The 24,467-nt window shown below is 30.8% G+C and overlaps 1 protein-coding gene across 1 annotated transcript in view; it reads left to right on the forward strand.

Moving 5' to 3' along the window:
- The first annotated feature begins 2,002 nt into the window (after positions 1-2,002).
- The window catches only part of LOC109617191 (uncharacterized), a 49,696-nt gene continuing 27,231 nt past the window's right edge, over positions 2,003-24,467 (forward strand). Inside the window, exons 1-30 of the mRNA XM_066069029.1 lie at positions 2,003-3,194; positions 11,875-12,142; positions 12,269-12,381; positions 12,516-12,583; positions 12,665-12,900; positions 15,266-15,379; positions 15,541-15,654; positions 15,791-15,904; positions 16,135-16,251; positions 16,342-16,455; positions 16,608-16,838; positions 17,326-17,439; positions 17,849-17,965; positions 18,321-18,437; positions 18,651-18,767; positions 19,056-19,172; positions 19,315-19,431; positions 20,398-20,514; positions 20,611-20,724; positions 20,852-20,968; positions 21,551-21,667; positions 21,758-21,874; positions 21,965-22,081; positions 22,237-22,353; positions 22,546-22,662; positions 22,790-22,906; positions 22,998-23,114; positions 23,274-23,390; positions 23,475-23,591; positions 24,236-24,352. Of these exons, the coding sequence (XP_065925101.1) occupies positions 2,229-3,194; positions 11,875-12,142; positions 12,269-12,381; positions 12,516-12,583; positions 12,665-12,900; positions 15,266-15,379; positions 15,541-15,654; positions 15,791-15,904; positions 16,135-16,251; positions 16,342-16,455; positions 16,608-16,838; positions 17,326-17,439; positions 17,849-17,965; positions 18,321-18,437; positions 18,651-18,767; positions 19,056-19,172; positions 19,315-19,431; positions 20,398-20,514; positions 20,611-20,724; positions 20,852-20,968; positions 21,551-21,667; positions 21,758-21,874; positions 21,965-22,081; positions 22,237-22,353; positions 22,546-22,662; positions 22,790-22,906; positions 22,998-23,114; positions 23,274-23,390; positions 23,475-23,591; positions 24,236-24,352 (4,672 nt within the window). The 5' untranslated portion in view covers positions 2,003-2,228. The remainder of the gene's footprint in view (positions 3,195-11,874; positions 12,143-12,268; positions 12,382-12,515; positions 12,584-12,664; positions 12,901-15,265; positions 15,380-15,540; positions 15,655-15,790; positions 15,905-16,134; positions 16,252-16,341; positions 16,456-16,607; positions 16,839-17,325; positions 17,440-17,848; positions 17,966-18,320; positions 18,438-18,650; positions 18,768-19,055; positions 19,173-19,314; positions 19,432-20,397; positions 20,515-20,610; positions 20,725-20,851; positions 20,969-21,550; positions 21,668-21,757; positions 21,875-21,964; positions 22,082-22,236; positions 22,354-22,545; positions 22,663-22,789; positions 22,907-22,997; positions 23,115-23,273; positions 23,391-23,474; positions 23,592-24,235; positions 24,353-24,467) is intronic.

The raw sequence follows: 24,467 nt of genomic DNA on the forward strand, positions 1-24,467 counted from the left end.
TTTAAAGTCTTTTTGAATTAAAACTTAGCAAATTGTACTTGCTTAAATAAGGAATATAGAACAAAAAATATACAACAAATAAATATGATATACTGTGCATACCTAAAGTGGTTAATTTTATAGCATATATTTAATACATGTATTTTGATTCCATTCCAAATGTCATCACAGTTCTACTTTGTTTTTATTGTATGTAAATTAAAATCTCAAATTTTGTTTCAGGTACAAGTAATTAGGTTTGAGTTGTTAACAAATCTATAAACATTTTTTCATTCTGTCAGATACACATGAATCACACCAGAATGTCACCACATAATATATTGCACACAGTTTTTCAAAATATCAGTACAATATTTAGTAGAAGAATTCGGTTTATAGTTCCAATGATATGTTAGATAATTAAAATGTAAAACAAAACACGTCTAGATTTTAATTCATGTTTGTTTATTCACTTTAGGATGGTCAATGTGAGTGACTTTAAAGTTAAGTCTTGCATTTATTATTGCTTTCTCCAACCACGTAAACGACATAAACCAAAATAATAGACATCAGGTCAAAATCTTCTCTTAGAAATTCTACTGCACTCAAACCTCATCTTATTTGAATTACAAATTTCGTTTTATGTTGCTTTTGCAAAAGCTTCTGAAATGTGACCTCTTATGAATTATGAATAAAGGATAGGGCTAGATATTTAAGGTGGGTTTTCAATATACCAGAGAAATCGTGCATTTTGTGATTTTAATTATCAATAAAGTGATTTAATTACCGAAAATAAATATCCAAAATAGTCTTGATTATCATTCGAAGACAAGTATACACAGTGAGTCCCAAAATTTACTTTCAGCAAATTCATGTAAGTTGTTGGACCTTTGCATGATTTGATTTTTTTTTATCTGTGTTTTTGATTTCTTACTTTATTATTAAGTTTTGTAACCTGATCATCATATCTGAGGTATGTGTCTTCTTTTCGATATTTTAGCCGTGAAAAGGATAAACATGTTTTACCTAGAGGCGCATGAATTGGTAAAAAGATTATAAAAAGGTGAGTAATACATTAATTAAATCAAACTGATATGAATGTATTTTCCATTCGAATTAACCACATTGTATACAATTGGAGTGCTAACAAAACCTGATTGTTTCACGACTCATTTGTGAGAGTAATTCGTAGAACTTTGCACATGAAGATAATTTGTTCGATATTTTTTTTATTTCTATGTTTAGTGGTTTTAAATTAAAACGAACCCGCTGTTTCAGTGAAATTGTGCATTAAAGAACCAATGAAAAATCATAATTTTGAATTTAAAAAATCATTCTACTTGATAGTTACATACTATGTTTTTAATTTAAATGTTTTTGAAATGACAACGTTATAGTATTTATTATAGTTATTGTTTATTTTATTGAAATTTTTGCCAGGGCTTCGTAATGTAGTCCATTTGAAATAAAAAGAAACTATGGTACCTTATTACCAACCTTGTTTTCAGTGATGAAAATTATTATCACAAAATGCTTGTCAATGTTCTATTCTAAATCTCGATATGTTACCTAAATATAAAGCTTATTTTTCGAAACTTCAAATTAGATTATATTTAAATAAATTATATGTTGTTAGATATTCAAACTATGGCACAACGAAATATCGAGAACTTGATTTAACATTTAAAAGAAAGCAATTAATAGGCAATTAAGATAAAAATTACATCCTTTTGCATATCAAAATAATCATAAATTATACATTAAGTTGCAACCATTTACTATCAGCTTTAAAGACAAAAGCTTTTAACTTAAAAAAATTAGAATAAATAATCTTGTCATTAGGCATGGAAAAACTTATTGATACTCAAATTCACATGTATAATTATCTTTTTGTTTCACCTTTAAAGTCGCGTGAACAGATAATGAAAAAATTAAAATTCATGGTGTAAATATATACAAGGGAATCATAAATTCGCTTAGCACGTATTCTTTAACACCATGACAGGTCTTTGTAGGAACAACGTGTATAATTAATTATGTACATGTTGAGATAGTCTCAGAAGTCACTTTGTTCTGTGGTTGCAGGATGTTCATAAAGTGTTGTGCAACTGGAATAAAAACAAGCGTGTGTCAAAAAGGCGTTCGGAAACTATAAAATATAAATGCATTTGCTATACAGAAGATTGACGTATTAGCCCAATTAACATAATGTTGTAAAATAATATAGAATCTACTCAAATCGCGCAGTGATGGATGACGAAGATCTACAAAAGATAAAGATATTACCGACTGATCAGGAAAAGGAATTCGGATCTGTCTGGCGAAAATGGATAACGCGGAAAATTTCACAGGAAAAAAGTGGCACTGCAAAGCCTAAATGGAATAACCTTTTGGATTCACATCTTAGAAGGAAGTTAAAACGATCAGAAGGTGAAACTAAATCGTCGGATTTGAACAAAACAGAAGACAGTGGTATTAAAAATGAACCTGATCTAAATCACCAAGCAAAAATGGCTGACAACCACGAATTACCAGTGGATGATGGTGATGAAGAAATGAACCATCAGGACTACATTCACGAAGAGCTCAGAGGGAAGTTACCTAATCCAATAAAAGTGTTACCTAAGTTTCAAAGAACATTTTCCCTCCCAGAAGGTGTGAAAGATTCGTCTATTCCCGACACTAAAAATATTTATGTTCCGTCAATCGATTACTGTCCATATCTGGATAAACCACCAAGGAAAAAGCAACATCAAAGTGACACCAAACAAAAAGATGTTCTAGAAAATAAAAATGTAGAAAATAAAACTAAAGATGATGTTATAGTGATTCCGGAAAAAGACTATTGTCCATATCTAGACAAACCACCACGTCCCCAAATCAAGCAAAATGATTTTGAGGTTCGTAAATGGATTCTAAAGAATGAAACAGGAGATGATGAAGAACTACAAGTTTTCTTTCAGGATAACACGTCTCTAAAGGAGAGAAGAACCTCTGCTGGAAAGAGCTTGGTATCACCACGATCAAACTCTCTTCCTGAAATCAAGTTCAATCATGACAAACCTCCAAAATGGATGGAACTTGTGGATATGAAGTTAGGATTTGGAGATTTTCCGGACGATATTGATAGCATTGTTGAATCAAATGTGGAAACGGAAATAACGGAAGTGAAAACTAATCAGAAGAATGAAGACATTGAGCCCGATGTGTTCAAGGTATGGTTTTATAAGCATACACATATGATACTACGTTGATTGATAGATTATTGTTCTTTAAAATCGAGACGTATACATTTCAATACAAGTGCAGATAATATTTTCAATTCTTCATCAAGATTTAGTGACTTTATATATAAGACGTTCAAACAAATTATTAAAATATTTTGGCATTTTAGTGTTTTAAAGTGGATATCGTTAAAAATATTATTAAAAGTTCGACAATAACAAAACATTTTCCGGGCAATCTTTTTCCATTTTTTTCTTTGGTTTTGTTATATAAAAGAGTATTGCTAAATACCACGAAGGTTAATTCTTGATCTATGCTTGGTGTGACTAACAATGGGTGCCACAATCTCAAAAGTCTGAAACGTCATTTACATATTTGTAATGATTTATTGCCACATTAAAATGATGGAGCTCGTTATCATTTCTAAACAAAATAATACACCACCTCTTTGTAGTATTATGGTATTTTTTAGCCAGTTTCACATAAGGAAGGATAATGATTTTTAAGTAATAACTAAGCAAAAGTATGTTTTACGTGAAATTCTTCAAAGTAACCATGAAATCGGCACAAACGTGAATTTAAGAAAGACGTTTTAAAGAAGCTTCAAATCTCAAAAACAAGTAAACAATTATTACGCAAACATTAATATTAATATCAAAATGAACAAATGGAAATGAACAATTTTAGTTAATTAGTAAAAAATGAATTTTATTCTTAGATTTTGTCAATCATGTAACATAAAACTTAGGTACCACTAAACAAACATTATGATTTTCCTGTTATAGGATCTCGACAAATTAGAATATCAAATCAATAATAAAGTTTGGCTGTTTTCTTTCCGTTTGTTTTTAATTACACTTGATATAACATTTTAAAACAAAATCTCCAAAGTAAGGAAAGTACATGTTAATCCTAGTACAATTATTTAAAATTCACAAGACTTTGAAATTTTAATTTTATGCATGCATTTAGTTTATCAGGTATTTGTCATCAATTACATAATGTGCTAACCATAGTTAAAACTTGATTAACATATTTTATTAATTTTGAGTTATATAGCTCAATAAATGACCAAACAAAAAGTGACAGGGTCGCGTATTCTAGATTAATTTTTATCAATTTTGATTTTGATGTATAATGGGCAAAGTGTAAAGCGTGTTCTTGCTTGAAAAATAGTTTTGTTTTAAATATAATTAGTATTTATATTCATATTAATGTTAAAGCACATACAATCATTATTTAACTACAGATTAAGTTTAGTTGTATTTAGCTATCATAATAATATCAACTTGCAAGAATAACAATTTGTCATCAATTTGACAAACACATGGCGATTTTTCCAGATAAAAAAAAGGATATTTAAATCCAAAGTTATGCAAATGTTGATTGGTAAAGGTTTCTAATTGCAATCCCAGCTAACTTTATTTCGTGTACACGTTTTTTCATCAGCATTACAGCAAATTACCGCTTTTATTCTACTTAGAAAATAGCAAGCAATTATCACATGGTTTTCAATAAAGTTTATAGCTCACTAAATTTAAAAGAAGAACAAACAATAAATAATCCAAATAAAACGACATAGGCATATAGAATATGTATGAGAATGCACAGTTATAGAATTATTATGCATTCACATCAGTGAGTCTAAAGATATGGGTCGGAATGTAATGTATGTCCTATATTTGACTTTAACAGATCACCTGTTCATATCAAGATATTAATATAAAATAATCAGGGTCGTGCAAATACAAATAATGAACTGTATTGACTCATCCTTTTCTTAGCAAAATCCTTGCATATTAAAATTTATTGCAAGACGATGATAAGTGCAATTCAAGCACAATTGCACATTAAACTATAATGGTACCTCTTGGTATTCTGATATGAAAATATCTATCAAAACGAAAATAGTGTCGCTTTTTGTCATTAAATAACGACAGAAATAAATTATTTTTATTGCCAGAGAAAGCCTTTTAAAGTCAGTTCACCCTTCATTTTCGTCAACTCGGTCAAACAATAAACTGTCATATCATACGGCCCATTCAAAAGCAATTAACCCGTTCCATCTCGTTTTCCTAGTGCAAAAAATTATTGTTGCAATCTAAAAAGTAATAGTTCTGATACTTAAGTTTTATATAAAAAAGGGTCATAACACAAAAGTTCTTTGATATTCAAAATTTGTTAAGCTTGCATGAATTTATACATGGGAAAAACCTAATTGATTACTCTTATGTGATTGATAGCCGGACAATAACATAAGTTACAGATTACCGATGGTATACTGTGTCCGATGATGATCTGTTTCGGTAGTAGAATTGACACGCTTCATTGATTTTATTGACTTTAAAAGATTCATTTCAGGATGTAGACATAGATATTGCATGTGATAAATTGATCGGAAACTTAAAAAATTATCTGTCTCGGAGACAATCTCTTTCGTTAAACATCCATAACTTTACTAAATGTAAAACACGCAGTATTTAAAATGTGGCAATGGAAAGGTAAAGGTTAGAAAATTGGGAAACACTGTTATTTTTAGTCTTTTTGTAATAAGTTCAGCGTTAGAAATATAATCAAAGTACTGAAGAACTGACGGGAGTTGATTTTGTCGATGTTTATTTATTTTAAAATCAATGATATGTTATTTGGCATGACAAGTACATGTATACGTAGTTTCTAATTTGAATTACGCATATTTTTATAATATGAATTTTTGAACTTTTTCGACTAGAATGTTGAGAAACTTCCATATGAATCATGTTAAATAATATTTAAAGATAGAATTAATTCAATCAAACTATGTATCAGTGGTAGAAATATTTCTCGAAAATTGTATGGATCCAAGCAATTATTTTATATTGAACTCTAGTCTCGTTCAACCAAACACTCGGCTGACACCGTAAATCTCCGACAAGGGTTTACGGAGACAGCCGAGCGTCGAGTTGAACGAGACTATATTGAACTCTGGCGTAGGAATACATACGACTACAAAAAATATTTAAATTGTTCGTACCATTTAAAATCTGACTATTTTTAAGGTATTTGTAAATAATTTTCGTTTAAAAAAAATGCTTTAGCATACATTACATCGAATTCATCAATTATTTTCAAGAACTAAGTCTTGTCAGGAGCAATGATTTGTGCTGAGGTCCAAACACTGTTTCACTTTCGGTTTGTCCGCGTGACTGCATAGGAGAGTTGATTAAAAATCAACTCCCAAAAATAGACTTTGTTGTTACCGAAAAAAGAGTTAATATTTGTTTAATGATGCAAACCACAGGTAATAGTTCTAAAGAGGCCATACATTGCAAAAATATTGTCATGAACATATCCTGTGTTGTTTTTTTAGCATTAGTTTTTTTCCCCAAAGACTAAAAGAGAAGAACATTAAATATTTGGAACGGTCGTAAATAACCTTACTTGTTGACATTCATCCCATGCCATCCGTTGAAAAGTTAATTTACGGGTGACAAAGACCGATTGTTACGTATGTATGACGAACAAATTCAAGGCCACATTTCTGAATCACGAACTCACTCTACTTGTTCTTGTTAAAAGGTTAAGGTAACATACTTAAATTGCACGAATATATTTGGGGACCATATTTTCTTTGATTCATTCTTAAGAAAGAGTGAAAAAGCTTCATACACATGTAGCGTAAACAGGACATGTAGAGACCATATAAGAAAGATACCGTAAGAAATTTGACATTCGTACGAACGAACTATAAATTTTTTCAGGCAACCTGCGTTTTCGTATGGGCAATTCAGCCATTTGTACTAACAAACGAAATTTTAAATTGGACGGATAGCTTTCTCAGCAAAATAATGACCAGGATAAGTAAATATCATGGTTCGGTTCTATATGCGTCTGGTCGGTTAATATATGAATATTTTTATATCAGCTATGGTTGTTTTCACTGCTTAATGTGATGTTCCCTTGACGACAGAGGCTTTAGCCAACATTACATCTGTATGTTTTGTAAGCATCCAAAAGCTCTTTCTACATTATTCCATTTAACACCAAAACTTCTGTAAGAAATTCGACAGTCGAGAATTTATTCTTGTTAAAGGGCGTAACGACCAAATATATAATCATATTTATGCATGTGCCCATCGAAAGAAATAAATGTTATTATAATTTGATAATACAAAATTGGACATGAATAAATACATTCCAGGAAAGGGGTTTCCTAACTATCGTTCTAATTTTTTTTTTTGCACGTCAAAAATAGTTTTTCGAAAGAAAAAAAAATAGTTTTAGAGTGTCATTAAATTAGTCTGAAAAACTATAAAAACAAAACAAACACTTGTGCTTCTGGATTTTAAAATTTATTGCATCATTAACATATTAAGAGAATACCGATTATTTAACATATGTATAAAGATGACCTGCATTCATATTCATCGTAAAAAATAGAGCTAGGTCAAGGTCAAATTGATTTTATAACTTTGTAATAGTTTGTAGCCGCTGGCGTAGTTTATTTTCTTTTACAGTAAAAAGCAAAGCATTCTTTTTTCACAAGGAATAAAACTCTGCATGAAAATGTAATAAAGGTTCTTAAAAACTTTAATATTCTGTTTGAAAAGCATTTGATTGCCAGATACAATGCTCGATTTTGTGTGTTACGTTTTCGAAGTATTTTTATAAAGAAATCGATGGCATTTAAACTAACAGTCAATTTTATAGTATGAGTATAACAAGGTCTTGCAATGTAAGCATCGTCCATAACAATCACATTTATGAAATGAAATACGTACAATAATTAGGAAATAATGAGTCACAATATTGACAGAATGGTGTCTATATAGATACGCAATGACTACCTGTCTAACCGTTTAACTTCAACGATTCTCTCCTTCTCCCTCTTTGTGTCATTTCAGACAATCGACTTTTTTGTGAAAACAAAGAACTTTTTATTTTACCATCAAAGTCACCGAACTATCAGGAAAATAATTTAATGAAAGAAAATCTAATTTTATTCTGTATTTGGTTGTTAAAATAATCTTAAATTGTGGCAGATTCTTGTGCTGATGGAGGTGCTACTATTTTTTTAATTTTTTAAATGCTTGAAATTCTGTAGTTTGTCAGTGATGTCAACAAACAACAAATACAAAACCAATATATATATATATATATATATATATATATATATATATATATATATATATATATATATATATATATATATATATATATATATATATAATTTGTATTTCTCATCCTCTGGTACATTTGGGCTGCGATTATTTTATGTGAAACTGATGTTTTGATACTGCTGTTTTAATAATTACATGAATTTGTATCATCATTCAATATTTTTACACAGTCCTTCATTTCATTTCCTTGCACATTTTTAATCGGATTTTCGAGTGATATACTAGCTTCTATTTATCAGTTAAACAACTGCAATAATTTCAGATCTTCAAAATTACATTTAACTCTCGCATGATAGTCAGATTAGTTACAAAACACGATTTTTTCAGCATTTTTGATGTTGATAAACCAACCTCCATATTATTTACACTTTCTCATAAATAATTGTTTTGCATTGTTGAAAAGAATATGAAAACTAAGATAACCCTCAACATGGCCATAATCTCTGAACTCAAGAAATTTATGTTACGAATATATTCTACTGTATTGTTTATAAAGTGATAAATGAGACAACCCTTTGTCACTTTATTAAATCGACCAAAAAATTTATCATTTATCATAATACATTTATTATAGGCTACACATGTTGAATTTTCAAGCAATTCATATCATGAATATTTTTCGGAAACAAACTACAAGTTTCTTTCCTCAGGGAAGTAGAAACATTGTTAGGTCGATGATCTAAAGTAAAGGATTAAGAGCTTATGACGTTTCTCAAAACATAGACAATAGTAATTCTTTATCAGCAATACATTCTGTCAATCACACCAATAGTTGAAAGACGAGTGAAAAAAATACAGTTATATTGAAAATAAAATGTCTACACATAAAATAATGACCAACTTCCGATAACTATGTAACTGATGGTTCCTGTGTAATACCGAATTAATGATAGTGCCTTCTAACAAGGAATGCTGTGGTTTTATTTGTTTTGGGACATCAATTTTCATGGAATTAGTGAAGAGAAAAAACAATTTCAAGGATACGTCAATTTGAGTAGAATTAGAATAATACTGTCAGATCAAAATGGTACAAGGAATTGTGCTTTAAAGCAATTTTTATAAAGTGGATGAATTAACAACAAAATCCGCGAAAATTCACTTTCAACAAATATTGATAAAATTACATTACTTATTCACGACACTTTGTTTAGAATACATTCAAGAGGGGATGGGGTGATCAACGATAAAATGAAACAATGTATATTCTTGTCAGTTTGCATTGTTAACGTGGTTGATACAGCCTATACAGACACAAATGGGATTTGAGGAGCCAAGTAAATGCGCAGTTTGTAGATGTAAAAACAAACTCTGAAAATGTAAGAAGAATTTTTAATATAATGTAGAATTTATTTCAAAATTAAGTACCATATGGGCAATATTAATCTAAAGGCATTTGTAACAGGATCATTCAAATTTTTATCTTGAAAAAATGATTAATTTACATCCTTATTTTTAAGATGATTTCCAGTCATCTACACAATTAATCTTCTAAAAATGTTTACGATGCTCGAAAAAAAGATAACAATAATGACATCATTTTCTTTACATTTTGTATACAGGATCATTAATTTGACCATAGTCGTAAATCAAATGAAAGGAGCAGACAGATGATTTTATAATTGACTTTTGTACAACTCTGCTCTGTGTTTCTTAATCATCATCAGATGTTGACGGTGTTACGCATTAGGACATAAATAGTCGTTATAGGGCCATGCATGCAGAAAATGAATTTAATGAATTAGTTTCTTTCACCTTCAGGGTTATGGAAGTGCAGAATTGTTTAAATTTATAACCCTTATATAAGTCCTTCACCGTTATATGGACGTATGGGCATGCTAAGAACCATTTTAACTAATTATGTTCCTTTTTCCTTTATTTTGCTTAATAATTAATATTTCAGATGCGTCCAGAAAAGTAGCAAAACGTAACCTTTCTTAAGCATATTTAACTGATTGCTTTACACTGAAGCACTTGCAATCCGTTTTAGGCAGAAATTGGGTAAATGTGTCGACAAATAAAGAACAAGGCTAATTGCATGTTCTGAATGCTGTGGTTAAGTGAGGACTGTATTTAATCTGCTCGACATGATTAAAAGCTTGGTTTCTCTTGACCCTGTCCCTAGAAACAGGTGTGTGATGCAAATACAACTTGTTAATTAAACAGAAATTGAATATTGTCAAAACATCTGAACCAGGTTAAATACTTGAAAGAAGAAAACCATACAGATGTTAACCCCCCAATTTTTTTTTGAAATTAATAAATGAAAGCATATAAAACGCCTGATGACTTTAAAATATGTTGTACTGAACTACGTTGTAAAACGTCAACTTAACACCTTTATAATCGTATGATTAAAAAGTTTCTAGTTGATTAATTGGTAGCATACCTCGTTTTCCCGTACGTTAAAGCAAATATTGACGACACCTTTCAACAATTATTTCTCTTGATGAGATCATAAGCTGTTATGTATTCATCTCACACACTATATGGCCTTAAACATCACACCTCTTCAACCTAAAACAGGATAAAATTGTTTAGTTTTAGTTCTTTGCTGTAATTGAAACGACCAAAATGTATTCAGCAAAAGACATTTGAGGAAAGTTATAAGTACTCTTTATTCATGCGTAGCGAAAGAATCTAAGCAAAGTTAAGTACTCTTAATCACCATAGTACTATTTCAAACTGTTGAAAAACTAAATATAGAAGAAAATTGTATTTGGTATTAATATTTTCAATCTATATGTTAAGTCAGTACGCAGTCAATGCAAATTAACACAAAACGAAACACAAAATATTTTTCAACTACCTTTAAGGCCTATACTTTCTTCATAAATGCTAATTTTGAAGATGGTGGTGACTATAGAACCTTGTGAGACAGATTTGTTAAATCCAAGCGTGCATACTGTACATATCCCAAGGTGAAAAAGTTCTACATGCAAACTGAACTTAACAAGGTTATAGCTTAAGGCATTCGAGAAGTGCTTAAAACGTAAACGACATCTTCATTAAGTTCAAGCAGAAAATACTCAAATGATTTCATTAAAGGCTCAATATATTATGATGATATATGGTAGAATGGGATTTTACATGTAATATTTTATATATGATATCATCAATGTCGTAAGCAATTAGAATGGTATTGAGATAAATTATGTCCATGAAGATTCCACGTAAGATGGAAGAGGATAATTAACATTACTGCGTTAAGTAATAAATTACAATATTAAGTTATACGGAAATGTATCCAATATGTAATTTGTCGTAAACTTTCCGCTCATCATCAATTTCAAACACCAATTTGGTTTTTAAATGAATTTCTACAACAACTTGGCTTTAAATTTATTATTTCCCCCCATGTTTTACACATTTTCAGCTGTAATTTGTTTGGCATCTGAAAAAAAAATATCCTTAGATAAATCAAATTATTTAAACATTTAAAGTTATTTTTACCAGGTTATTTTCATTCATTTTTAGATACATGTACTTTAATATTTGATCTTTTACATTCAAGCCTGCCTTGAGATATAACCAAGCCCAGCCATGGTGGTTTCCAGGCATGCTTGGATCTCTCAGGGATACGCCAGACTTTGGGAAATATTCTCGTTTTTCTTCCTTTTCTACCTTTGCACGGTCCACCACTGCTTCAGAGATTACCAAGGAACCCTCTGAAGAGAGTCTTAGGCGACGTAACACTGTTGTTGTTATTCTGATGATCATTGCTGTGTTAGCGGCCATTGCTGTTATACTAGGAATTACCCTTTACTTTCTTTATCATAGAGGTACTAAAATGCATCGAATATTTGAATCCATTTATTTTTATTTTCGAAGTTTGAGAGAGGCTGCTGGAAGACCTGTTTTAAATTTGAATAAAAAAAGTTTATCTCATACATTATTTGTTTTTACAGCAATAATCCGAGCCCATATCAATTTTACCATATATAATCGAAACTTTACTGATGCAATGGACAACCATACGTCTGCTGATTTTAAGAATATAGCGGAACCTTTATGTGATGAAGTGAGTATTTAATATTTCAAATCCTGCTTTTTATTTCTTTTACTTTATCAGCAACCGTTCTGTGAACTTACCGTCAGAGTTTACATGTATCATATCACTATGTCATGCTTATAATCTCTGTTTTCTGTTTTCAGATGGACAGATATTTCTTTACCAGTGAATTCAAATATTTCTACCTCCAGTGTAAAGTTCATGATTTAACGTAAGGCTCTTCTCTTTTTTAATTCAATGACATCATAAAAATTAATTTATATAATGTTTGATAAGCGCATTTTTTTTATAGAGACAATGCTGGGAAAGTAGGAGTGTACTTTAGTGTCGACTTTCTGGACAATATTTACACTCAGAATGTGAAAGTTATTCAGGATATCATTCTAAAGAAATCAGGGAGACTTGTGAAAGACAATGCACTCTTTCTTGTGATTCGAGAGTTTTTGGTGTATATAAAGAGCTTTAGTATCCGACTGGAGAAGATTCCTACAGATGGACCGATTCACCTGCCCAGAATTCCATATTACGGTATAGTTTATATATGGTTAAAATTGAAAGTCACTCATTGCTTCTTTTCTTCCCTCCAACCAGTCCTTATAATCATACTTTCAATATATGTGTATATTCATCATAAGATTTTGGAATACCGTGCCGGATAATAATGTTTTTCATAGCATAGCATTTCTCGCCCATTCCAGCACATGTTCTTAAAACTCTGTACATTGATTTGGCTGCCTGAAGAGAATATAGCGGCTAAGGTTTAGTTGTATCTCATTGACCATGTGTGATATTTACTCTTAGAAGAGAAAAATCTTTTTGAGAGATATATAAACATCTGGACAATTAAAAAGTCCAAAGGAAATGTATCTCATATTTCCCCAGAAATTTAAGCATTTTATAGATGTTTAATTCAAAAAATCGTTTTTCTTTTAAAACTTTAATTTAAATAATCTTGTTTCCTATCAAGATACCACAGAAAGACAATGTAATTGAATTCCGGTAAGAAATAATCAATATTGTGTCCATAAATTTTGGGGGGGATTGCGACTAATTGGTTTTTTTTTGGATATTTCTTCTTAGCAGTTGTCTCACAGGAGACAATATTTGTCTTTAAAACTGCCTTTTGGACAGATAGTTTAATAAATCTATGGGATTTTATTATTATCCGGTTCAGTGTTTCTTTTCAATTTGCAGTTTGGTTGAAGGTTTGCTTTACTATCTATGTATATTTACTCATGGTATTGCATTATGAGAAGAGTTAAAAATATATGTAAACCAGTATATCATATATTGCATTGTATCACTATGGTATGTATAATACCATGATTATATCTCCATACGATGTAACCACCCAAGCCTTGCTATATATTTAGAAAAAAATCAATAGTCTAGTTGATTCGATCCTATACAATATGAAAAATAAAATAAATATCAATCAGAGAACATTTTGACAACTTCTAAACCGAGGAAACCCCCGAAACCTAGCATACCGACGAGTTCCTCATTAGACGAAGGAAAAAATGAATCCTCTTTAAAAGCTGGAAAATTACTGATGACAACTGTTTCAACACCTCTGACAACAATTTCAAATGTCTCAACCACTGATTCCACAAAAACAACCACCAGAGCCACCACATCCACAACCACCAAAATCGCCATTACTAAAACAACCACCACCGCGAGCTCAAGTTCCACAAGTACCACTAGTACTACCCCACCTTCAACCACGGAATATGTCCCCAACTACTGGGATCTTTTGATGAATAGATATGGACTAAAAACAGAGGGAATAGAAGAGGGGTCTTCCCTTCCAAATCAATTAAGGAAAGCTGGTGAGACATGCACAAACACAGCAGCCTGAGCAGCCTAGATTCAGCGTAGATTCTTCTAGTTGCGGTGTCCCACAACGTATATATGCTACGTAGAAGCTCTCCCCAGCACTATGTAGAACATGCTGTTTATTTTTGTACTTACAGCAGTTGCATAATGAGCTTATATTTTTCAAACTAATATAGAGTTTTTGTTATCAAAATTGCATGATGTTATATATGCTATGAATGAATATTGTAATTTTTAATATTTGATATATAAGATATTAAATGCGTTTTATTAAATTAAAATTTTACGCATTTTAGTGATAACAAAAGTTAATTATTAAAGTACTTTAGTCATGCTTAAGTTTGCTACAATAAAATATTTCGGAGGTTCCAAAAGTATAAATTCTTAAGGATATCAAAATGAAAAATGTAATAATAACAAAATGCATATGCATCGTTCATTGCAAGAAAAACTGTGTTTTTCATAAAGATTTGGGAAATACATGCTAAATTTCTCAATATGAAAAATTAAGCATATGAGCTATTCCTTTGATTTTGTATGATATATCAATTGGTCATGTATCATATCAATATTACAGTATATGTGTGCATGATGTTTGTATAATCCAGCAGTAGTTTTTACATTATTCTGACTGAAAAGGGTATCTGATAAAAAGTTTGATAGATTTTTTTTTCAATTTTATTAAAAAACTCAACTTTTTGCAGTTTGTTTCATAGTGACATATCCAAATAAATATGAAATATAAAAAAAATTAAATCGTTGCAGAAATTTTATAGATATATTCTAGATTCTATTTAAAATTATATAAAAATACCAGATGTATATATTTTTTATTTTTCTGAAAATTATATATTTTAAATTTAGGGACATATATATAAAATTAAAATGAACATGAACTGATCTGAAAAATGATACAATACTTAAATCAATAGAGATATTGAAGTTAAAATATGCCACTTTAGTAGAATGAAGTTCACTTTTGAATTGAAAAAAAAGAAGTAGGAACAGCGTATCTCATATTTGAAAACACGTCTAGATAACAATATTTTTGTAGATGATAAATGCTCGGAAGAACCGTGTCAGAACAACGCAACCTGTGTGAGCAATGGGTATACAGTCTATCAGTGTGAATGTACTAAAGGATGGAAGGGAAAACACTGCGAAGTCGGTAAGTCAAGAATTGGGTAACGAAGAAGAGACCAACTGAAAAAGAAATACAAAAAGACAACGAGGGAAAATGGGGCACAGGTGCATAGCCATGTATATATTGTTTCAATTTTATCTAAAAGATAGTATTTTTTTTTTTTAAAAAAATCTTGAATGATTCAGATGTCAATGAATGTACAAAGTATCCATGCCACAACAGTGGAAGATGCATTAACACTGATGGAGACTACCTTTGCTTATGTGAACCAGGATGGACGTCTAAAAATTGTACTAATGGTAATTAAGAAAATATTTTTCCTGGAACTTTTATTAAAAAAAAAAACCCGCACAAAATATTAATAGAAGGTTCAAGTGTAAAAGCAACGATTTATCATTTAACGTTATGAAACTTAACTGTCACTTTTTACTATAGACGTCAATGAATGTGAGAGGTCGCCATGTCAGAACAATGGGACCTGTGTAAATAACGACGGATCTTACACTTGTTTGTGTGAACCAGGCTGGACAGGCCAACACTGTCAAACAGGTAGATCATCATACATGTAATATCATAAAGATAATTGGCACCAATTGGAAAAATAATGCTTATTGCTTATTCATAGCTAACAGGTTCATATCATTTTGTACAAAACATAATATTCTTATTACATATCATATGCTTACCTCTTGCTTTTGTTAATCTATTTAAGCGATTTTTTCTATCAATGTTGTTCCTTCCAATGGAGGTTGCAATAAATGTTGAATATGTTGTTTTAGATGTCCAAGAGTGCTCAACAATCAACCCATGCCTCAATAACGGGACTTGCTTCAATAATAATGGTTCCTACTCTTGTCAATGTACTGAGGGATGGCAGGGGCAAAACTGTGAGAAAGGTTGGTGACTTTAAAAGTATTATCTTGAATTATTCTACGGATGTTATATTTTGTGAACTTACTTAAAAGAATTGTCTTTTTTAATTCCAGATATTAACGAATGTGTTTCATCCCCATGTTATAACAATGGCAGCTGTATAAATACACAGGGATCCTACAAATGTGAATGTGTTGAAGGATGGCAAGACGAAAATTGTCACAAAGGTACAAGATGATTTCCATTTTATAGTTTAATGAACTCCAATTCTGTACGTTACAAGTGATATATTGTTATAAATTATCGTAAAAATATGCACACTAAATAAAGTTCCGTAGATCTAAATGCATTATTCATTTTTCTATTTTTTCCTTATAAGATGTAAACGAATGTAACAATTCTCCTTGCCTTCACAATGGAACATGTATCAATAACAATGGTTCCTACGGCTGTATTTGCACCGAGGGATGGGAGGATAAAACGTGTGATACAGATGTAAACGAATGTCTTGAGATTCAACCGTGTCAAAATAATGGGACATGTACCAATACTGAGGGGTCCTATTCGTGTAGCTGCATTGAAGGATGGCAGGGTCCAAATTGTGAAAACGGTAAATAGTCTTAATATAAATCAAGTGTCACGCGTTTTGCTCTTGTATAACTTAACACCGTTCTTTGTAAGATATTTGAATGCAACACATTTCTCAGTATATAAGGCTTAGGTATATTTTTTTGAAGCCTGTATGCAACAATTTGATCCTTATCTTTAGATTAATTTCAAAGTCCTGTTTTTTCTCAGAAATTTAGTTTTTCTTGTCTTGATAAATAATCATATTACATTATTTTATATCATTATATGTTTAATTTTTTATACAATCAAAAAATTGTTTACTTGTTATTCTTAAAAATATGTGACAGTAATTTGTGATACCAATTAGAAATTCTTGTTTCAGTATTTTTGAAAAAAAAATGACAGTTTGTTTTATAGTAGACTTTAACTTCTGTTGATATGAAATAAACATAATGCAAAATAAATATGCAATTCCAGATTTTATACCGAAGAAAAATAATGTCTATAGATATGCTTTATTGGAACAGATCAAAATGAATGCGAATTCTTCCCATGTCAGAACAATGGCTCTTGCGTGAACACATTTGGATCTTACTTGTGCAATTGCACAGATGGTTGGCAAGATCAAAACTGCGACACAGGTAAAATTCGAGTGAAAATGTTAATGTATTTCTTTTAGTGAAAAAAAATTAAACTAAATACTGTCTTGAGTTATAAGGGATATACAAATCCATCAGTGAAAAAACCGAAAGTTCTTCTTTAAAAATTGATTTAGTAAAACGACGGGGTATTTATAAATCTAATCTGCTAAAATTCGACAATTTTAAATTAAATCGATATATTTATCATTCTTTGGTTTCAAACTGTATAAATAGGAAAAGGCCTCGTTCATGAGTTGTGTTGGAAAATATAATTGATTTACAAATTCTTGCTCTTAAATAATGATAGATAAGGATTTATGAAACAAGGAATGCCAATGACCTTCTTGATAGAATACATTTGTACATAATGTAAAAGGAAAACTTTAAGATATGCGTATTTTATTTCCAGATATTGACGAATGTGCTGTATCCTTTCCTTGTCAAAATAACGGAACTTGTGTAAATAATAATGGCTCCTATGTTTGTGAATGTACAGACGGTTACATGGGCAGACATTGCAAAGAAGGTAATCCCCTTTAATATCGGGTCACATCATTATGACTATTACAGAAATTACTGCAATACATTATATACTTAATCTATCATGTTTGTTCGCTAGTAAACAATAAATAAAATTACAATTCTTTTGCTCAATATATCATCAAATTAAGAAGTCAACAATCCTATATGCTAAATTAGTTATATATCTGTTCGGACGAAATGGATATTATTTGATATATCATGGGCAATTTTTCATTTTGATTCGTCCGAAATCTTAATTACGTATTACATTCTTGGTTTTGTTGACAAAATGTTGAATAATGTTGAAATGGTTATGTTTAGCGTAAAATTTGATTCGATGATTTTTTTTTCTCTTTAAGATCGGAATGAATGCGAAAAACTGGGTTTATGCCTAAATAACGGAACTTGTCACAATAACGAAGGGTCCTACATTTGTTTGTGTTCAGATGGTTGGAAGGGACAACATTGTGATCGAGGTGATTTATGATACATTAATTAAAAAGAGATAGGTCTAATGTAATACAATTTTCATTCAATGTCTGTTATTCATTAATTATATGAAATGCTTGAGTATATGGGAATGAATGTAAGGAATTTCTGTGAAACAACAACGGAACACCACATATTATTTTTATATATGAATGAACTGGTAGCAACAATCTGTTTTATCTTCCTTCATTTTTCTGTAGATGTTGATGAATGTAATTTCGCGGATATTTGTGAAAATAACGGAACATGTCAAAATACAGCTGGTTCTTATAAATGTGACTGCAGCGAAGGCTGGCAAGGAAAACACTGCAAAGAAGGTGACTTAAATATTGTTAAATATTATTTTAAAGAGTCTATAAAGAGGCTGGATGGTAAAGCAATTACTACAGATGTACCTTAAATTTTCATGCTTCATTTTTAAACTTATAAAACCAATAAATTTGAATATTTTCACGTATCCCCAAACAGAGCTTTCCTGCTCAATATAATCTAAACTTGACTACGCCCATCCAACTCTCATTGAATTAAAAAGAATTCGCTCTTTCGTTGTATCTTTATGAGGATATACCGCTAACATTCCTTAAGTTGTGTATTTCCTTTTGAAGATGTAAATGAGTGTGAGAATTTAGAACTTTGCGAAAACAACGGAACCTGTATAAATACCAATGGATCCTACACGTGTAACTGTTCATCTGGGTGGCAGGATAAACACTGCCAAAAAGGTACATCAGTTTAATGATCCAGCCTTGCAGATTACTTGAATAATAGGATATTAGAATTCAGGCGTTAAAATCAAATTGTTCATCAGTTACTTCTACCCCCTTTTGACATTTACTTGAACGTTATGTTGTTTTTATTTTTCAGATATAAATGAATGCGACATGCTCTTGCCGTGTCAAAACAATGGAACCTGCCTTAATAACAATGGTTCTTATGCATGTACATGCAAAGAAGGGTGGCAGGGAAACAATTGCGAAGATGGTACAGTTTTTGTTTCAACTTATCAATGTTGTCTTAAAAGTAAAATTTGAAGCATTTTAAAAAAAAAATTAAAAAAGTAAATCAATAATACATCATATTAAGTTTACTTTTTTGTGTAAAAATTAAATACAGTGATATGTCTGTAAACTTATAAAATAACACTATTCCTTGCATATAGTTTTCAACTCTGTTAAAGTAATTGATTAAAACACCCTTTATGATAAACGTCTCTATTTTAAAGTTCATAACGTAATTATTTAATAGTGATTTTGTCAGCCAATACAAATAAAACGTAAGCTTTTTATATAGGATCTCTCATGATGTGCGATTGTATTTGATTTTTATCCAACGAGTTGTGTTTTCTATCCCCCGGCCTTTGCGAGGGGATAGAAAACACACAACGAGTTGGATAAAAAATCATATACCATCGCAAATCATGAGAGATTCTTTTTATCACATGTTATCACATGTTATACCACATCTTTTTTAAATCTCAGTTGTTTCTATAGAATTATAATTGTAAGCCACACAACACATTTACTACAAGACGTCAATTTTACGCACGGAAAAAAGTTCCTTAAAGAGAAACAAACATTTTAATTTTAAGCATAATTATATAAATTCTTAATAAAATATGAAACAGCATTAAATGTTTCTCATCTATAACTCTACACTTTTCAACTGAATTGTTTTGTTACTTTTTCATTGTACGTCAATCATCCTGATGCTACGTAATGTTTAATTATGACGTCACGTGGCGTAAGACCACTCAGTATAATATCAAAAATTTATCCCATGAGTGATATCCACCGCATATTGAGATAAACATGTGATAAATATGGGTAGTTAATGGTTATCAGACCTGCTATTGCGTTTTCATAGTGTTATTATTTAATATTGATTTTTGTTCTTGATCAAACACAGATGACATGAATGCTTTTTATGTAAACATTTTATAATTATAAGATCTGGATGAATGTATTGTCGCGAACCCCTGTCAGAACAATGGAACATGCAATAACAATAACGGTTCATATATTTGTGCTTGTAATGACGGATGGCAGGGAAAAGATTGTGAAGAAGGTATCCTGCAAAAGTTAACACTTGATGTTTTATTTGTTGTTTAGAGCTTAATTTTGTTATAGGAGTATCATCCCGTGTTATCTCTAATTATCTTAGATTTCGATGAATGTCAATTTTCGCCTTGTCAAAACAACGGAACTTGTGTCAATACTGTAGGATCATATATTTGTGACTGCACCACGGGATGGAAAGACCAAAACTGTTTGAATGGTAAAAAAAATATATCAAAATCAACAGCCCAATAAAGACAGATGCAAATCACCCAACCAAAACTGCATTTTTTAACCCTCCCCCCAATAAAAGCCCGATGAGATTATCAGAAGTATTTCTTTTGTAGATGTTGATGAATGTCAAAAGACTGACTTGTGTAAACACAACGGGACATGCATTAACAACAATGGTTCATATGTATGCAACTGTACAAATGGTTGGCAAGGACAGCATTGTGATGATGGTAAGAACTCTTTGTTATGTATTCGAATGCAGAAATACACTCAGGTGACAAAACTATGTCCACACTTCTCTTTTTACCCAAAAAAATATTGAAAACTAACATTTTTCAAAGAATTGTTTAAAAGTGACCCCTTGACTAATTTCTAAAAGACTCGGATTCAGGATTTCTGTATTACATTGGAAATTATATTTAGATATCTCTCCAACCACCTTTTTTGCAATTTTATATTAACAATTCAATGTAAGATATCTCTTGGCTCATACACTGCAAAAGATATATGGTAGAGCTTTCGGAAAATATCTTAATTTTGTGTTTTAAATACCATGTTTTAAAAATGAGTTCTCAGAAAACTATTTCAAAGTATGTCAAAAAGTGCAATTTGATTCTACTGCAATTAATATGAATTTCTTCAAAATCTGAAGAAAAAAACGAATAAAAAAACCCATCAAAAATCTTTTCAAAATAAGCCTTATTTTCAAACAAAAATATAGGGGGTAAATATGACATACTTTTGACGGGTGATTGTAGATTAGACCATAATGACAGATATCAAAATGGTTTACATGTCAAATTCCGTTGTAGATGTTGATGAGTGTCAAAAGACAGATATGTGTAAACACAACGGGACCTGTATCAACAACAATGGTTCATATGTTTGTGACTGTACAGATGGTTGGCAAGGACAGCATTGTGAAGATGGTAAAAACTCCTGGCTTTTACATATGAATGCAGAAAAGGTAAAAACATATAATGAGAAAGTGAGTTCAAAGTCTTATTTGTCTAATTTAGATGTTGATGAATGTCAAAAGACAGATTTGTGTAAACACAACGGGACCTGTATCAACAACAATGGTTCATATGTTTGTGACTGTACAGATGGTTGGCAAGGACAGCATTGTGAAGATGGTAAAAACTCCTGGCTTTTACATATGAATGCAGAAAAGGTAAAAACATATAATGAGAAAGTGAGTTCAAAGTCTTATTTGTCTAATTTAGATGTTGATGAATGTCAAAAGACAGATTTGTGTAAACACAATGGAACCTGCATCAACAGCAATGGTTCATATGTTTGTGACTGCGCAGATGGTTGGCAAGGGCAGCACTGTGAAGAGGGTAAGACTGTTTAAAAAAATCATTCCTATATAATGTTAATGCAGAGAAAATGAGATTGAATGCAGAAAATACACATAAGTGTTTATCTACCATAACATTTTTACGTTTTAGAAGTCAACAAGTGTTTTTTTTAATATAACCTTTTTACGATGTAGATGTCAACGAATGCCATGAGGTCGATCTATGTAAACACAATGGAACATGTATTAACAACAATGGATCCTACGCCTGCAGCTGTACAGATGGGTGGCAGGGTTCGAACTGTGAAGTCGGTAAGAATATTTAAAAAGCATTTAAAAAGGTAAAATAGCAAAATTTGCTGCTTTAATCATCATAATTTTTTTTCTATAACCAGCCAATAAAGGATTAAAAAAAATCATGCACCAAAACGATTAAAACATAATCCTTATGTACGTTTCTTAATCTACATCATTAACCTCTTTTATAACATGTCATTTCTTTAGATGTCGACGAATGTCAGGTAACCTACTTGTGCGAGAATAATGGGACGTGCATTAATAAGAACGGTTCCTATGAGTGTAACTGTACAGTTGGTTGGCAAGGACAGCATTGCGAAAACGGTAAACATTATATAACGCTTGATTTTACATAATTTACTTCTATATAAACTCATAGATGTCAACATCTTTATTGTTATATCTAATACACATTAACGTTTTTTTTATTTTGTATTTTTTTTCTGTCTAGACTTCAACGAATGCGAAGTTGCAAATCTTTGTGAACACAATGGAACTTGCATCAATAATAACGGCTCATACATTTGTAACTGTACAGATGGATGGCAAGGAAAACATTGTAAAGATGGTAAGCAAGATTAATCTTAATATTAAACAAACCTTTGTTCTCTTTAAAACAACAATCAAAAGAGTTGACTGTATTTAAATTTGTATTGAAGATATCGACGAATGCCAAATGTTGCATTTGTGTAAAAACAACGGGACTTGCCTAAATACCAAAGGTTCTTACGTGTGCAATTGTGAAGAGGGATGGCGAGGACAACATTGCGAAGATGGTAAACTACATGTATAAAATCTTATTGAGGAAAATTTTGAACTAAGTTGGAACTTCATTGCATTTTTACTATAAAAATGTTTTCTCAGTAAAATATAAGTTTATTAATGGTGTCAGAAATAGCAAGACATACTAATAAATCCTTTGTTTTTGGTTAAAGATTACAACGAATGTGATCAGCAGAATATTTGTGAACACAATGGAACATGCATCAACAACAATGGGTCCTACGTATGCGACTGTACAGATGGTTGGAAAGGGAAACACTGCTCCGATGGTAGATTATTTGATAAAACGTTTAAAAGATCCGAACAATTTTTGTCATGTGCTTAGTATCAATTTGTCTAGTTTATTTTTGTAGATGTTGATGAATGTGAAATAACGGAACTGTGTAAACACAATGGAACCTGTATTAACAATAATGGATCCTATATCTGTAATTGTACTGACGGCTGGCAGGGACAACATTGTGAAGATGGTCAGTACAAAGTAATCTTTAAAAAAATTTGTTAACAATAAATGAGCAATTTGCCTAAAAGAGATTTTGAAATACACTCTGAAAGTATAGATCATAATTATTAGAGAGTTTATGATATTTTGAAAAAGAACAACTTTAAATTCATAAAAACTTACTTAACTTTATCATATATTTAATTGTATACATTAGTTTACAGAAGATTCTAACAAGAATGAATATATTTTACATCGTATGTCAGGCTTAAATGAATTTAAATTTTAAGGGTAGAACAACTTGATTTGTTAAAAAGTATATATTAAGTTATACATTTAGCTTTATATACTAAACATATGATAACCAATTTCCAAACATTTTTGTAAGTGGCATTGAAAAATAAGATAAAAGCCTCTGTATTCAGAAAAACGTACATGCACTTAGATATGTAAAAATCTTTGGATTCGAAAGAAGGGGAAGGTATCGCGACTAGGTCACTTGTTTGTATTTCTTCACCATTTTTAATCATTAAGTGGTTTTGATATTATCATTGCTCGTCAAAAATTTGACCGCGCTTCAACGAGTGAAGTTAAGGTTTGTGTTCTTTATGTAGAAGATGGTTTTGCTCCCTGTGTAAATTTAATTTGAAAAAAGTAAATTTACTTTATTAGACGCAAACGAATGTGAAGTGACTGACCTCTGTACAAATAATGGAACCTGTATTAACACCGATGGCTCATATAAATGTATCTGTGAGGCTGGGTGGCAGGGACAGCATTGTGAAGATGGTAAGATGTTTTTTCCGTGTCAGCAATATTTTTTTGCAAACTTAAAAATTTAACTGCTGAATACAAATAATCAAACAAATGTTTAAAAGTAGTTTTTGTGAATCTGATCATGAAA

Source organism: Magallana gigas, chromosome 8 (assembly GCF_963853765.1).
Source record: "Magallana gigas chromosome 8, xbMagGiga1.1, whole genome shotgun sequence".
Lineage (NCBI taxonomy): Eukaryota > Metazoa > Mollusca > Bivalvia > Ostreida > Ostreidae > Magallana > Magallana gigas.